At 29.3% G+C, this 15,608-nt stretch overlaps 1 protein-coding gene across 1 annotated transcript in view; it reads right to left on the bottom strand.

Moving 5' to 3' along the window:
• Positions 1-15,608, bottom strand: part of shv (DnaJ heat shock protein family member shriveled) — a 52,550-nt gene that overhangs the window by 21,844 nt on the left and 15,098 nt on the right. The window contains exons 3-5 of the mRNA XM_076495581.1: positions 14,127-14,221; positions 10,821-10,950; positions 5,315-5,457 (exon numbers count right to left, since the gene is read on the bottom strand). Coding sequence (XP_076351696.1) covers positions 5,315-5,457; positions 10,821-10,950; positions 14,127-14,221 — 368 coding nt within the window. The remainder of the gene's footprint in view (positions 1-5,314; positions 5,458-10,820; positions 10,951-14,126; positions 14,222-15,608) is intronic.

The raw sequence follows: 15,608 nt of genomic DNA on the forward strand, positions 1-15,608 counted from the left end.
TTCTTACAGTAAATACTTAATTAAGTCATTTTACCCTTTTGTACAAATGAATGTGGCATTAAAACATAGTTACTAAATAAAAAATTAATATTAGTTTTAACTTTACAATGAAAATTTTGAAATGCCTCATTCTTCCCTAGTATATGTATCATTTATTCTCTTAGTCTTCCCTCTCCTCTAATTTACTATCCCCTCTGAGAAGTATGAAATTTAAAATGAAACTCACTGATATCACTCAGGCAAAGCATAACTTTTTTTCAGACTTCACCTTAAATCTTACTTGTTTACAGAACCATTAAGTATAAAATCAGACCCACCTGCCAGACCAATCTGTCACATCCTTTCCTTCACGATGATTCTCCCTAGCATTCTATATTATTAATAACCATTGAAAATTCAAGTTTTAATCTACCAAACAATGTAGTATATAATGCTGTTTTCTGTAAAGAGAATTGCATATTTCGTCTTCCATTTGAAACTTTAAGGTATTCATATTAACAAGTTTAGATGAATTTTAAAAGGTTCTTATTGCACAGTTAGAAAGCAAGATAAATTATAATTATACAATATTATTTGCTTTGTGCATGTTATTATTCTGTTATTAGGCTCATTATTAAATTAGTTGAAAATTATTTAATGTAGCAGTACTATTAGTACAGAAAAACAGTCTATGTACCATATTTCTTGTTTTTTGTGATTTCATTATTATTATAATGATAATTAAAATGTAAGAATTAGAAACTTAAATTAGATAATGTTAGACTTAGAAAAAAATAATATTTCTCTATGAGATACTTGTAAGCAGTTTGTGCAATAATCATCCAATATGGTAACATAAGGTACACATTCACTGAGTGTTTTACAATTTGTGTAGCAAGATGATCAGTCAGACTGGTGAAAAGGCAATAAAAAATAAAACTAAGTATAAACATATACACAATGTTAAGAGATTTAAGCTATTTAGAATAAATAATTGTTGTTGTTTTGAATTAAGCACAAAGCCACACAATGAGCTATCTGTGCTCTGCCCACCACGGGTATCTAAACCCAGTTTTAAGCATTGTAAGTCTGCAAACATACTGCTGAGCCACTGATGGGTAACAAATAATTGTACAATAGTATTATGTTTTCAATTTGAAGTCATTTTAGAAAGGGTAATTTAAATTTACTTTGTATTTTTAAGCTGTTTACAAACTCTGTCTTAGAGATTATGCAAAGGAAATTTCATTTTCATATAAAGTATTTTTTTTATCCTATGATGAAAATCATTTTGCACTAGGAGCAGTCAACACTGACTTTTTTCAGTTAAGTAGTTTTGGTAAACATACATATATAAAAAACAAGTTTGTTTACAAAACCTCTAATGTTTAATGAATGCATCAAGTTTTGTGAAGATATATTACATACTGTCAGATTTACAGTATGCTTACTTAAGATTTTTTGGTAGTTACAAGTTCATGTTGCAAACCATCAGCTTGCAAAAAAATAAAAACAACTTCATGTTTCACAATATGCTTATCTAATCATAATTCTTGTACGAGGACATCTTACTGAGATGAGTGATGCATCTTGTTTCATATAATTATATATATTTTGAATGTTGTTGACTTTGACTCAGTACATTTGACAAAAATATCAAATTGTTTAAGTATTATTTACACTTTTTGGTACATGGCATATTCTGTTAAGGCTGGTTATAGTGGAGGTACTATTGATTTAATTGGTCATTGTTAACAAATAATCAACTAATTGAAATAAATATTTCTAATTACTACTATTTTTGATTTCTCCAACAAATAATTAACCCTATCACTACAGATCAAAGTGTGTATGTCATGACTTTTTACAGAGTTCCAATTAAATATATAGATAAATTACTTTATTATAAATGTATACAAATAAGTTTAATATCAAGTTGTAATTAGAAAATGAAATTGTAATATTGAATTTCGTAATATTAAAAAAAAAAGACATTAAAGAAATTGAATTCCCCTTATATGTGTATCATTACACTAATTTGCTCCAACTTGCCCATTCTTTATTTTTCTTCATCCCAATAACACAAATTACTCATTATATTAAAGGCATTACTAAAGCTTAGTCTAATCAAGATACATGGTATTGTGTCATAAGTCCAAAACAACACTGTGTGTTAGTAACAGGAGAGATAGTTTAACAATTTTCCACTTTACATAGCTTGGACTGTGGTAATCCAAACATTGCATATCTTCAGTGGATGTGCTTTACTGAATTCTTACTCCACATTTCAGAGCAATCCATTATGAAATGCACCACACAAACACCTCCAATTCTGATTTTCTTTTCTTTGCACCAAAAGTATGGAAATTTTATTTGATTGAAAAAATATGCTTTCATAGATTTTTTAAAAAAATTTGGTACACTGATAGATCTTTAACTTTCAGCTAGGTGTCAAGTTTATCTAAATAAAAGCCATAAGTACAATGTTATTCAATAAAAAAAAACTTCAGTTTTGAACAAAATTTTTACTTATATCTACTCAGTTATCAGTTAAATTTTTACTACAACTTAGTTCAACTGAGCAAAATTTTCCCTACCCCTACACAAAAAGTTATGTGAGCTATCAGTCTCAAATTTTTAGTTATTGTTACTTCCTACAAGAGTAAAGATGAACAGTTTTTGGTCTTTTTGTCAATCAGATTAAAGATAGCTGATTTAAAACAACAAAACTATAGAGTAAAAGCATGTACATATACATAATTATTGGTTAGGCCAAGCAAACTAGATTGGCAGTGTCCAGCTCAAGTTTTAAAACATGTATCATATGGGTGAACAATTACTATTAATTTTTAACTTTTAAGAACAAATTTACTAAAAGTCATGAAACTCTCCTAATTAAGCCACATTTAGCATCACATGGTATTAGCTTAAGCAATTAGAATAAATAATTATACTTAATATGGCTGTATAGGTGATGACTGTTAATTAAGAAACTGTTAATCTAGTTTTCATGGCTTTACTATCAAGGGAGTTGTATTCTCAAGACAGCTGGTATGGGTATAAGCACTTTAATCAAAGTAAAGTCCAGAACAATGTTTCGACCATTTTGGGTCATATTCAGGTAAACAAAATTCTCCAAGAAGGTTGAAACATTGTTCTGTACTTTATTTTAATTAAAGTGCTAATACCCATACCAGCTTAAGAATACATTTTTACTTCAAGTGGGTTTCTTGTGATCACATATAAAGGGAATTTTTAACACTGTTTTAGAGAAGAAAACTACCACAAATATTTTAAAGAATCTAGTTGGTTCTGCAGAGTATAGTTCTTAAACCTGTTTCAAATAATAGGGTTGCAATCCTGAAGTTACTGTTGGTTACAATAAAGTTTCACTTTTTTACTTGTTGTGGTTTGTTAGTATGTATTAACAACCAGTCATGATAACTAATCAAAAACATCTAGTATATATAAAAAAAAAGCAGCCAAAAAAGGATTAAGTATGCAACTTAAAGAAATGAAATCAAAGTTGGCAGCCAAACTGGTAACTACAGTTACAGCACTGATAAAAAATTTTACTTGTTCGTTAGGACACACTTTGTTTTACTCATTGTCATGCCACAATTTGAATAAAAATGCTGTTTGACTAAAAAAAAAATGAATATTTACTGTAAAATTCTTATCAATGAAAGCTACAAACATCTAAGCAGAAACACCTTATGGCAATCTGCTTTTGTTTAAGTAGATAAACTGAAAAGTCAGAGTCAAATACCATAAACTTATCATATCCCCTATTTCACAAAGTGCCAATAATGTTCTTTGATATTAAAAATAATAACATTTCTCTATAAGGTATGCCCAACATCAATTACTGTATTACACATTACCATGAGCTATGTATTTGCTTTGTTATTTACAACTTTATTGTAAGATTATTAGTCAGATATGGTTCAAAGAGCAATAAACCAATAGAATTTAACAAAAAAGAGATGGGAACTTATGAGCATCACTGTGTTTAGAATAAATAACTACTATTTTTTTAAAAAATCACTGAAAAATATATAAATATAAAATATTTTTGGTACAAAGGACTTGTAACATTTATTGAAAGCTTTTTGAAACACATGGAGATGCATAAAATAAATGTGAACTATAAATGTTAATTTTTCAGTACAGGTTAAGGTCCAATGAACTAAATTTGTGCACGTGATTATCTGAAATTAGGATTGAATTGATAACCACAAAAATAACAAACTGAAATTACGTTCCAATTATTATTTTTTTTCGATTATTTCAACTATTCAAGTAACAAAGATATTGCCATTATATTATTTCATTCTTTACAAGGCTATACGTAATGGGCTATTTGTTCTCTACCCCACTATAGGTATTGAAACCTTACCTTTAATGTTACAAGTTTATTTTTCTTTTAGCCATCTCATAAGAATAATTCATTAGTTGAATGTAAATGAGTAATCAGTTAGACAACTAATCTACTATCAAATTCACTTATAATCCAGCTCTAACTGGAAGTGTTTAGAACAATTTCATACTATTTAACTAAGTTTGTTTAGTTTTCACAAAATGCAGTTTTAAACAAGTTCCGTATTAGAAGTTGTTTCTCGTTGATATTTGCCCTTATAAACAACAAAAATGTTTATGTTTTATTATAAAGTCCAAACATTTAAGATAACCTGAAGAAAGGTGAGTTTTTTTCATAGAAACCCAGTGTTCTCTGGTTGAGTGTGTTGAAAATATTAAGCACAGACTTAATTTCTCAAGTTTTCTGAAGATAACCACCTTCAATGAACCAGACTTTATTTAAATCAGTATTTCTGTCAATTAATGTTAAAAAAATAAGTGGAACTTAATTTTTCATACCATAAATGAGAGTTGCCTGCTTTGACTGAAGATGACCACTGTCAACTGGTCAAAAGTTTGTTAAAATTAGTATTGTTATATATTAAAGCCAAATAGGAAGGTGTCAAGTTCCCTTGGAATGTATGCGACATCTTTAGTTTTACAAAACACTAAATTCATGAGGAAACAACACTTGTTTAGTCATTAGGATGTACACAATCTCCAGTATATATTCATACTTCCTCTGAAATTTGGGGAATTTCTATTAGTTAAGAATTTAGAGTCTATGTAAACAAGGACAACTTACTTAAATTCAAATTGGAAGAAAAATGTAATTAAAACATTAATAAAATAAGGTTTTTCAATCTCCTCCAAACTATTTAAAAAAACTTGCATGAAAATAATGGATAAAACATGCTCTAAAGACTTAAATTATATAGTTTACAACCACTGAAAAACCTGCTAGGCTCTAACTTACTTAATATTTGGGCATTCATCACAGACAGTTTGCTGTGTCATTTGAAATCGGCCTGGACCCAACTGTCTGGTGACCATCTCTTGCCGGCAATTACATTTACGAGTACCTGATGCAGGTTTCATAACTGGCTTATTTCGTATAACCTAGGTACAAGAAATGATTTAACAATTCTTTTGTTATTACTATTTGCATGCATTAACTTCACATAATTATCTACATATCTTAAGTTACATAGTACTAATTAGCAATAAACAAAATAAATCCAATTTCAAGTTCAACATCTAAACTCATAACATTTCACAAAAGCCTAACATTTTAAATGTATACTAAGCTCATGTAACTAGTTTTGAAAATTTTAAATAAACATCCCAAATAAATAAAATGCCATATTATAAAGTTACACACACCTTATAACTATCTTTTATATGTTTAAAAACCCAATTAAAAATATACATCCCACAGCCAATTCAAAATATACACAATATATGCATTCTTTAAAACGAGTTTTATCTTATCTAAGATAGTTGTTTTTGTTAATGGAGTTTATATTTGAGATACATTGAGTTTTATCCTCAAAGAGTTTTGTAGTATCAAACAGACATTTTTTTCTGTTAACTTATAAATCTTTAGTTCATGTCAGTTATGCAGCAGGAAAAAACATTAACATATGTCCAAGATAAAACAAGTTGTAATTTCAGGAAGGTTTTTAAGGTTGGTGATGAACTGAAGTTATTAACTTGTTAGTCATTAAACACTCAATGATGCTCTAGAAAGTTACCATGGTGAACTACACAAGAGATTAATGACAATAAAAGTTTACACAAAATATAAACATGTATAGAAGAAACTACACAGACTAAACTGTCAAAAACTAACAAAACAAGTACATTGCAGTTTTTCCTGGTTTTTTTACACCAATGCTTTAAATCAGAAATACTTCATGGTCTTTTTATAATTTCTGTCTATACTAGATGTTTCTTGGATTAAACAGAATGTATCACCTAGCTATCAGATATTTTGTCAATAAATTGTAATAATAAAAATATTTTACAAGAAAGAATGCAAATAACTAGGTAGTAGCCTATGGGTAGTGTAATTCAATTGCATAATGTGAGCTACATGTGTATTGAACAGTGATACATCTTTTAATGGCAAAAATAGTAATATTATTATAACTGTTTTTGGATGAACAATTACAATTTCTTCATTTCTGTAGAAGTTATATAACTCTTACTGAAACCATGATAAGCCAATGTAAGCTAATACCAGGAACAGCAATACAAAATAGATTTAGTGTTGTAGTTAACACACACACACACACACACACACACAGTCATGCTATATGCTACAATATCACCATCTGCAGATCACAAAACTAAATATAGCAGTATAACAAAAAAAATTCTAATAAATCCAGGGAAACAAAGACTTTTCCAACTTGATTATAAACCACAGTCTTTATTATTTCTCGTGCTGTTTATGAGTACAACCCCTTACTATACAGTTAAAGGTTTGTTGGTTAGTTATGGTTTATTGGTGAAAGGCAACAGGTCTATCTACATCATACAACCAGTATGAAGTCATAAAATAAAAAAGGAAGAAAAGTAAAATATGGTAAAAAAAGTGGAAACCAAAGTCAAACAGTACCCAGAAATAAGGTTAAGATTAAATAGACATTAAAAAACCAACAAATCATAAAAAGTGAGACATGATTAATCTTGATAGTGTTACTACTGCCAACAACTTGCTGTCAAATTGCAGGAGTAAATGCCAAGAAAAAAAAGTGTTTAAAACAAGGCTACCACTCATAGTTGTAATAATGGCCCACAAAATACAATATGTCCAATTGCAACCTGAGTGTCACAAAGACCACATATTGACAGACCAGTCCCACATAAGTTGAGTAATAAAAAACTCTGGCTAATAAAGAGCCTTAACAAGATAACTTCCTCTCCAACCCCTATGTAAACTAGACAAAAACAATAACAGTAGATTTGATCTGGAACTTCTCACTTCAAATTGACTGCCAACTGGCATGAGACCATGTCTTGATGAGAGGTCTGTAGTCCACATAAGGGTTAGGGCAGAGCTGGAACAAACAGATTTAGCTCCAGTGTCAGCAAACTCATTCCCATGAATCTCACAAAAATGGAGAGAAGTGAGCCATTAAGTTTCAGAATATTTAAGAACTGGATAAGAACTCACATTAATCAATTTTAGGGCCAGCAAAAAACACTAAGAGTGTACACTGCTTAGCTTCCAAGTGATCCAAGGAAAGTGAAACTGCATACAACGTGGCAGTGAACAGTCACCAAGCCACAGCACATGGCAAATACTGCAGAATCACCCGATTTCAAACCATTCTTTTAAATGGTAACAGAAGAATGGTTTGGAGGGTGTTCAGCAGAGAGAAGACAGTACTTTCAATCAGAACCTAAGTCATCAATATATACTCAAATGCATGACCTTGTGTGTAACTGCAACTGTCTCACATAGTTTATGATAAGAAAATCTGACAATGTTCATAATATAATTCCACCAGTATGCTCAGGAAACAAGAACTGCAAAATCATTTCAGCCCCATGGTAAAACAGCATATAATTTTAATAAAATTATACTATCAAATACCTGTTGTGCGATATTTTGTGGTAGAAACTTAGATGCAAAAGTTAAACAGCATTATAATCATTAGCCTACGAGATCAAAATCTGATAGGACTTGCTGAACTTCACTTGTAGAGTTACTGATTGGAGATGAGATAGTTCTTCATAGCAGGCCATTTGGGAGATTTGTGATAATGATATCTAGTGCAGTAAGGTTACCTAATGTAACACTAGAATAGAAACAATTATTGCTACTTTTGAATGTTGACAATTACTTGTCACAGTAAGGAGTATGGATCATTTCAGCCAAAACTAAGTTTCTTATTGGTTTGGATGTGTATTAAAGCAATAGTAAATCTCAAGACTCAAACTTGGTATTTCTTTATCAAAAGATCCTTGAGAGATAAGCTCTTTACTCATTTTTCAAAGCAAAAATGTTTGTGCCTCAATGAATGCAGATTACAGCACTCCTCCATTTATTCCTCTGAAAAAGATACATCTCACTGTGTTATGAGCCATACATCACATCTAACAAGTAATGCATCACTCACCTAACTTCGCAAATTAGGCTTAACATCATTTGACCATTCTAGTCCCCATCCCCTGGACAGAAAATATGCAAAAGCACAATTCATGAAAGGTGAAAAGTTGCTTCCCTTGTATATAATTGTAAAGAATGCAAAAATGCCCATTAAAATAGCAAAGCACAAGATTGTAAATTTTCATGCATCTTCACAAACTCTCATGCCAAATTTGGAGAAGATCTATCAACAGGGAACAAAACAAAGGTAAAAAATGCTCATAAAAACTGTAAAACTGAGAACTTGTATGCATTTCTTTACGAACCCAATAAGCCTCCAAACCAAATCTGGAAGATCTATCTGTAAGAGGTAAAGTAGCAGTAAAAAACAAAAACTGCAAAATAAAAAAACTGAAACCCTGAATGTATCTCCAGATGAAACAAATGAACCTCCATACCAATTTTGGTGAAGATCATCCATACGCTGTGTAGTAGTTACATGGGCATACAACAGACAGCACTATTAACATTTATATAGAATAACCTGATTAGCATTCGTATACTTTGCAAGCATACACTTCATATTCAGCCAAACCAAACTAATGATGATATTGTAAAGTAGGAAATTTTCACTACAACTAATACTCATCAATTACAGCACTTTTAAAGCACTTATTTAACACTGCGTCTCAAATTGCTTGTTTGTTTGCCATTTTTGTTGATTACTAGATTCTTAATAACATACAAATTGCATAAAAATACTACTGATATTATAAGTAACTCTACCTCTTGGTGCTGGGATCCACAGAAACATTTATGTATTTTACAATGAAAATGAGAGATTATCAAATTTCTTTGGTCAATTCTTTATATCAAGTGTTCTAACAAACAAGAACAAAAACTGCTCAATAGTATGCAATATGCAGCAGCTTACTGCATCAAAGTGAATTATATTTCATAAGCATAAAAGGCTAGCAACTCAAGTGCAAAGTTCTTTCCAGTTTGAGCCTTATTCCAAATTTCATATCAAATAATGTTTTGCTGAGAAAATTTAGTTAAAGGGCCAAAAATATCAGCTTAGTAGTGATGAATGTATGACATTATGCAGCAATTTTATTTGTTTTGAATATTCACTTAAATGTATGCAGTAACCTGCATCAGTAGTCCCTAATTATTAATTCATAGACAAGAAAAAAAGGCAGCTAGTTAACAGTACCCACTGCCAACTCTTGGGCTGTTCAAAACCAAACAGTGGGATTTAACTATCACTTATAACAAAGTAATGACTTATCTACAAGCCAGCATGTTAACAAGGCCATGCTCAGCCCTCAAACAATGAGTGTAAAGTTCAGTTATCTATTAATGAACATGCAAATGATACAAGACCATGTAATATTAATGAAGAAATAGAAGTGTATGTCACATAGAAATATAAGTACCATATTTTTTTGCTTTTCATGTGTATTCTTTATTTATTGTTATGAAAGTAATTAAAATGTAAAAATTAGAAACTTGTTTTGTTTGATGTAACATTAAATTAGGTATATTAATAAAATCATTCACAACGTATATTGTCAACCAGTTTGTGTGTTAAGCAATCTGATGCAATAACACAAGCTACATATTTGGTTAGTGACTTAAAACTACTATGGTAAAATTATTAAACAGACACAATTCAAATGGCAATGAAACAAAATTTAAGTAGAAACAGATGTATACTTTGACAAGTTTTAAGCTGTTGAGGATAAACACATGCAATTTTTGTTACAATTTAAAGTAATTCCAGAAAGGTAAGAAAAGAATTTCATATTTTCCTTGTGGGAGTTACAAGGTAGGACAATTCTACTGAACTTTTATGGAGTTAAGAGGTAATAATACATAAAATATAAAGCTTTATGAGAAATATATTTTAGAAATTTATTTGGGACACTTTAGATATTACACAAATTAAATATGAAAATTTTCAGATGTAGTATTTTTAATCTTAAAATGAAAATAAATTTACACAAGAGCAGTCAACACCTTGAATCATATATTCATTAAGAAATTTTTAATGGTAATACTTCATTAAAAACTCAGATTTTTTGTCTGCAAAACTCTTAATACTTAGCATAAGCATGGAAACTTTTGTGAAGATGTGTAAAACATATTAGATGTTACAGTATGGAAACTATACAGCTCAATTTAGAGTTGCAAACACAACTGATTCAACTGAGCTTGAAGCAAGTTTGTTGATGTGTACATGTACTTGGGTTAGATTGCAATATTATTTTGACATGTTCCATTTTTGCATTGTTATACTTTTAGTGGTTTATCTGCTTGCATAAATGCTGTCAAACAGCTACTAGTATAATATTTTATAGAGATGGATCATTCATCTTACCTCCACAAAATTTCCAGAGTAAAGTTCTTCTAAGGTCACCCAAAGGTCCATTACAACATCTGCCCCACGAGGGATTTCTCTTTCTTCAGGACGATGACCTCCAGTAAAGAAACCAAAGTCCCCAAAAAAGCTGTAATTTTTTTAAACAATATTAAAGTACTCAATTCACATTTACATAAATATTTATCTGAAATCATTACAATTAATATCAAACATCTCTACCCATAAATGTGAAGACTTTTGCCTTAAAGGAACTAATTTATCACATAATAATTCAGTTAGTTTGAATAATCACAATTTATAGAAAGAAAAAAAATTAATAATGTTGAACCCAGAGTTATTACACAAACTTTGTTAGTGTTGAACCTGGAACCAACACTTGCCGATTTAGTAAAACTTAATGTATTCACGTATAACATCAAAATGAAATTTATAAAAGCTGTTTATATATGATGAACTTATTTTGCAATATACTAACGTTATCACATATTTCATGTACATGTATGTGATGTAGAATTATGACTTAATGTAAAAAATGACAGAATAGATAGAAGGTAACTAGTTGACACTATCCAGTCAGATGATTACCAATAAAGGATCTGACCATCACTCACGTGTGACACACCTAGCATAATTAACAAAACAGGCACTTTATGAGAAATACAACAATAAATCCTTACTGTTCATGGCTCATTTAGTTTGCTTTAAACCTCCTACTCTGTGTAACAGGCTGGCATACTATAATTTATAAATAATATGGATACATGAGTACTACTACAGAGATGCCATTTCTTGTTTGAAAGAAAACTAGAGTATATAATGCAAAGTTTAGGTTTCTAGTTCATGTGTTCTCAGACGTAGAAGCTCCTTTAGAGATTCCTCACAATAACAAGTAATATATAACAAATACAATCGCCACTTGTATTATGAAATTAAATACCATGTAACTTTTACTTTATATATATATAAGGAGCATGTTAAAAACAGCAAATCCAAACCTCTAATTACATATACAGTCATTAAACATTGCATGTGAAATATGGTACCATTAGTGTAAAATAGTGTTGTGTAACTTACTGATATCAGTATTTAGTATATTTACATATTTTCAGCTTAAGATATTTTTTTCGTGTCATTTGAAGCACAATAATTCACAAAACCCATTTTGTTTCTCTTTATTTTGATTGACTTTTCATCATGCTGCATATCTCCTCCTGAATGATGTTCTTTGAACTAGCAAATAATGCTGCTGGACACTGATTTAACTTCCACATAACAATGTCACACTAATATTAACTTTCAATAGGAGAAAGCTACTTCAATGTAAGACCAAATCTAAACATCAATTCATGTTAATCATTTAATATACAAGAAAACATTTATCATCATCATCACATATAAACAGCTTTTATAAATTTCAGTTTGGTATTACAGATAAATACAATAAATTTTACTAAATCAGCAAGTGTTCATTCCAGGCTCAACATTAACAAAGTTTCTGTAATGACTCCAGATTCAACATTATTAATGAAGATTGGATTTTGACAGTATTCATATTTGCAAATTCAACTTTTAGTTGTTCTTGTTAATAGCCAAAGTTGTATTACAGATTCTTTACAATATTCTTTTTAAAATGCTTTATTTATTGTAAAATAAAATAATTATGCAGAACAAGTTACATGAAGAGACATGTTTGAAGTGAGCTTTTCTCAAAGTACAAAAATAAAGATTTTGATACCTTTCAGATTGTAACCTTTATTGTAGTTTGTATAAAAATTTTAAACCACTAAAGAAAATCAAATTTGAATAAGTCAAATATAGTCAGTTTTTTTCTTTGTATAAACTACGATTATTCAAACTAACTGGATTATTACGTGATAAAAATTAAGTTTAATTCCTTTGAAGCAAAAGGAAATTCTCTCTAGGAAAATTCTGCTTTTTGCATATTATAATTCTGTGCTCTTTGGAGCATTATTTAATTAAATGAAGATTTACTGCTGTACTATCATTAGTATAAAAAAGTGTCATCGACAGTTGAAAGCAAACAAACAAACAAACAAACAAAAAAGGATCCAGGTAATTATTTTATTTCTTGTATTTCATGTATATCATTTATTTATTATTATAAAAGTAACTCAAATGTCAAATTTAGGAAACTTATGTTAAGGTTAGATTTGGTGAAATAAATAGAAATATATTTTCATGAAGTATGCTTGTGATTAAGCTTGTTCATAATGTAACTGAATAATATGAACAGAATGTAATGGTACAAATAGTAATTATAGAGTTAAAACAATACAAATTAAGTATAAATAAATACATGGTGTTATGAACGTAAAGCTATTTAGAATACAAAAATGTAGTTTTCCATTACAAGTTGTAGTTATTATTAAAAGGAAAAAGGGTAAATTAAATTTATATTTTTGTTTTTGGTGGTTACAAGGTCAGTCAAATTAACCAAGCTTAAATAAAATTAGTGTATAGAAAATAACAAAATACAAAGTTTTACCAAGAAAACTTTTGAAATGTGTTTGGTGAAGTTTGAGATTATAAATAAAATGCAAGATTTTTGGGATAAAGAAAAGAATGTTTAATATTAAACATGTAAATCACTTAGCACTTGAACTATTAGGTTGAGGAATAATTTGTGAGCATTTTTAAATAATTTCATTCAAGCATTACATGCAAGACTATACAATACTTCAATGCATGAACACATTACACCCAAAACATTTATTATGATACTTTATTTCATGTAATACCCAGGTATATAGTATGCATTGTTTTAAACGAAATTGCAAGAAATTAAATGCGAAAAGCAGATGATGTCGAAAATGCTCGATTTTGTTCACTTGACATTCCATTTAATGAGCTGAAAATGAAAGCAAAAATTAAAGACATATGAAAATCAAACACACCATCTATTAGAGCAAAAAATTATCCACCAAATGACATGAAATATTTTGCAAAAGCATTTCATTTATGAATATATTTTTTTAACTTGAAAAAATGCTCACGAATTATTCCTCAACCCAATAGTATACAGAAGTACTATACATACACACACACACACACACTACATATATATTTTCATGGACAAATATTTAAATGGAAATATTTCATTAAAACATTTCTTGTGTACAAAAGATTTGTAATGTTTATTAAAAATCTGTCACATTTTATGAAGATACAAAAAACTATAATATGGAAACTATAACAAGTACAAAATGGTTACAAGATCAGTCACATCATCTGACCTTGTAGCAAGAAAGTTGAATCAAGTGAAATAAGGCTGGAAACAATTACCTTGCAAAAGGGTCACTTCCACCAAATGCATCATTTTTCAGTCCTTCTTCCCCAAATTTATCATATGTTTTCCTCTTATCTGGATCAGACAGCACCTAAAATTTTAATAAAAGTAAATTAATAATTTCTTTGATGTATTGTTTAGGCAGAGTATTTATGATCAGTAAACTGGAATGGATGGCAACTGCCTGTTGTACAAAACATGTGTAGAGAACATTATTTAAAAAGGAACTGAAGATGAAAGAGAAGACTGTTGAAATAACATCCACTGCACTTGTGTTTTTTAGAATAGATAATTGCTGTCCATTCCAGTTTACTCTAAATTAATAATGATATTTTACCATTTGTCTACTTGTGTAGCTGATATATTGTGCATCTTACTAAAAACAAAAACACAGAAGACATTAAATGCTCTAAACAAAAGCCTGAACAGTTTAATACAAATGAAGAGCATTTTTTACAAATAAAAATGACTGCATATGTACAAACAAGTTATAATGGCAAAATTGAGCATGGTACTAATAAATACAAATTATCAGTAGCCTAGTCAATTTAATTTGTTAAATCAATGTACTTGATTATCTACAAGCAGTGACCACATTGCTGAAGTGTATTCTGAACTAACTGATAAACTGAAATTACAGTTAACTCTTGCATCTTTTTCTGTGCACAACAAAAGATTTTTACTGGAATACAAACAGAGCTAATAGTCCAAATTTTAATGTTTTAAGTTCTCAATTTTATAAGGTGATATTAAAATAAACTCTGAAATTCTTCTATTACAAGAATTGCGACATTTGCTATAGGTAGTCCCCTTTATGTAATTTATTTGCCACCCATCCAAGAATTACAAAATTTAATGTAAATTATTGAAAATAGTGTTGTCATCAATTAGATGTTTATAGCCTTTAATTGAATTGAATAAAGAGCCATAAAATGGAAAATCCAACCCCACTTGCCATTCCAACCTCTAGATCAGAAACTGGTGCAACATTTCTTTGACATAATATTATATTAATCATAGCCAACAGAATGTCAAAATTTTAATCCATTGTATTACAGTACTTACTATCCAGAGAATTGCATATTTTGCTTCAAATTCAAACTTCATTCCTGTGAAAAACACACTGATAAACTTATTTGAAATTTTAGTGGCTTTTATAAAAAAATAATCCAGAAAAATTGTGACTAAGAAATTGTCTGCTTTTTCAGTGCTACTATTCTGTGTATTTTGGTGCATTATTTAAGTAAGTAGAGGATTATTTGATGCAGTAGTACATTAAGTATAAAGTAAAGTTAGTTGATTTAAATTTAATTGACAGTTTACAGCAGAAAAAAAACCCAAATAAATATTATGTTTCTTGTTTCAAACATTTTTCCTGTAATTATTATTATTATAAAAGTAATTTAAATGTAAAGATTAGAAAAATTTTAGGTTACATAAAGTTAGATTAGGTAAAATAAAGAATGTATCTATAATAA

Source organism: Tachypleus tridentatus, chromosome 3 (assembly GCF_004210375.1).
Source record: "Tachypleus tridentatus isolate NWPU-2018 chromosome 3, ASM421037v1, whole genome shotgun sequence".
Taxonomy (NCBI): Eukaryota; Metazoa; Arthropoda; class Merostomata; order Xiphosura; family Limulidae; genus Tachypleus; species Tachypleus tridentatus.